At 66.0% G+C, this 1,225-nt stretch overlaps 1 protein-coding gene across 1 annotated transcript in view; it reads left to right on the top strand.

The window, feature by feature from the left end:
- Positions 1 to 1,201, top strand: part of CDK5RAP3 (CDK5 regulatory subunit associated protein 3) — a gene marked incomplete at both ends in the record, with an annotated part of 2,354 nt that extends 1,153 nt beyond the window's left edge. Inside the window, 4 exons of the mRNA XM_010288765.1 lie at positions 134 to 209; positions 501 to 585; positions 657 to 866; positions 1,030 to 1,201. Of these exons, the coding sequence (XP_010287067.1) occupies positions 134 to 209; positions 501 to 585; positions 657 to 866; positions 1,030 to 1,201 (543 nt within the window). The remainder of the gene's footprint in view (positions 1 to 133; positions 210 to 500; positions 586 to 656; positions 867 to 1,029) is intronic.
- Between the last annotated feature and the right edge of the window lie 24 nt (positions 1,202 to 1,225).

The raw sequence follows: 1,225 nt of genomic DNA, 5'->3' as shown, positions 1-1,225 counted from the left end.
CGCTAGAGCCCGATCCTCAGGTCTGTGACCACTGGCTGTGTGGTCCTGGGGTCTGGCCCTGTGTTAGGGCTGGGCTGGGGACCTGGGGGTGTCCCAGGCACCCCCATCACACAGGGTGCCCTTTCTTTTGCAGCAGGATGATGGCATTGATTGGGGAGACGGTGAAAGCGAGGGCGTGCAGATCACAGTGCTGGAGGCCGGCACTGAGGGTGAGCATGGCTGTGAAGGGACACAGGGGGTCCCAGCAGGTAGCAGGCAGCACCCACCCTGCCTTTATTCCCTGTTCCCTGCCTGCAGTGACCCTGGGCACCCTGGCTGTGCACGAAGGCCTGTTGGGGACTCCACTGAACAGTCCCGTGGGGCGATGCTGAGCACCCTGTGTGGGACGGGCTGTGGGGGGGGGGGGGGGGACCAGACATGCTTTTTTACCAGCCTGTCCGAGCTGTGGAGATCCCTTCCCTGCTGCTTCCCCGCCCCCCTCACCCTGGCTTGTCCCCCAGTGCCCGAGGGGGTCGCCCGCGGCTCCGACGCCCTGACACTCCTGGAAAATGCCCAGACCCGGAGCCAGTTCATCGACGAAAGCCACTTAAGGGGCAGCTCTGCCGCCATCCCACTCCAAGGATGGCAGCACCAGAGTGTCCCCCTGCCCTGTCCCCGCAGCTGGAGCTGTTCCTGTCCCAGCGCCTGGTGGAGATGGAGGAGGAGGCTGACATCGTGGCCATGAGCCAGTTCCAGCTGGCCCCCGCCGTGCTGCAGGGCCAGACCAGTGCCCGTGTGGGCTCTCTCCTGGCTACCACCCGGGCTCTGCTGGGCCAGCTCTGCACCCGCAGCATGCAGCACCTCTTCATGATCCTCGCCTCCCCCAGGTCTTCGCTCGGTGGGGGGAAAAAACAGGGGCTCAAGGCTGGGGGGGGGACCATGGGACTCTGCGGGGCAGGTCTGGAGCAGGGAATGGAGGTGAACTGGCGTGGGGATGGCACCCGGGTGGGCGACGGGGAGGTGACGGTGGTCCTGGCTCTCCCCAAACAGGTACGTGGACCGCGTGAGCGAGCTGCTCGGGCAGAAGCTGAAGCAGGCGCAGCTGCTGCTGGCCAAGAAGGAGGTGATGGGCCAGAAGCGGCAGGAGGCCCTGGCAGAGCAGGGCGCCTTGGAGCCCAAGCTCGACCGCCTGCTGGAGAAGACCAAGGAGCTCCAGAAGCTGGTGAGGGAGGGAAGTGGACCCTGC

This window comes from Phaethon lepturus, unplaced genomic scaffold (assembly GCF_000687285.1).
Source record: "Phaethon lepturus isolate BGI_N335 unplaced genomic scaffold, ASM68728v1 scaffold35146, whole genome shotgun sequence".
NCBI lineage: Eukaryota > Metazoa > Chordata > Aves > Phaethontiformes > Phaethontidae > Phaethon > Phaethon lepturus.
Note: the sequence above shows the minus strand (reverse complement) of the source record. Positions and strands in the feature narration are given on the sequence as shown.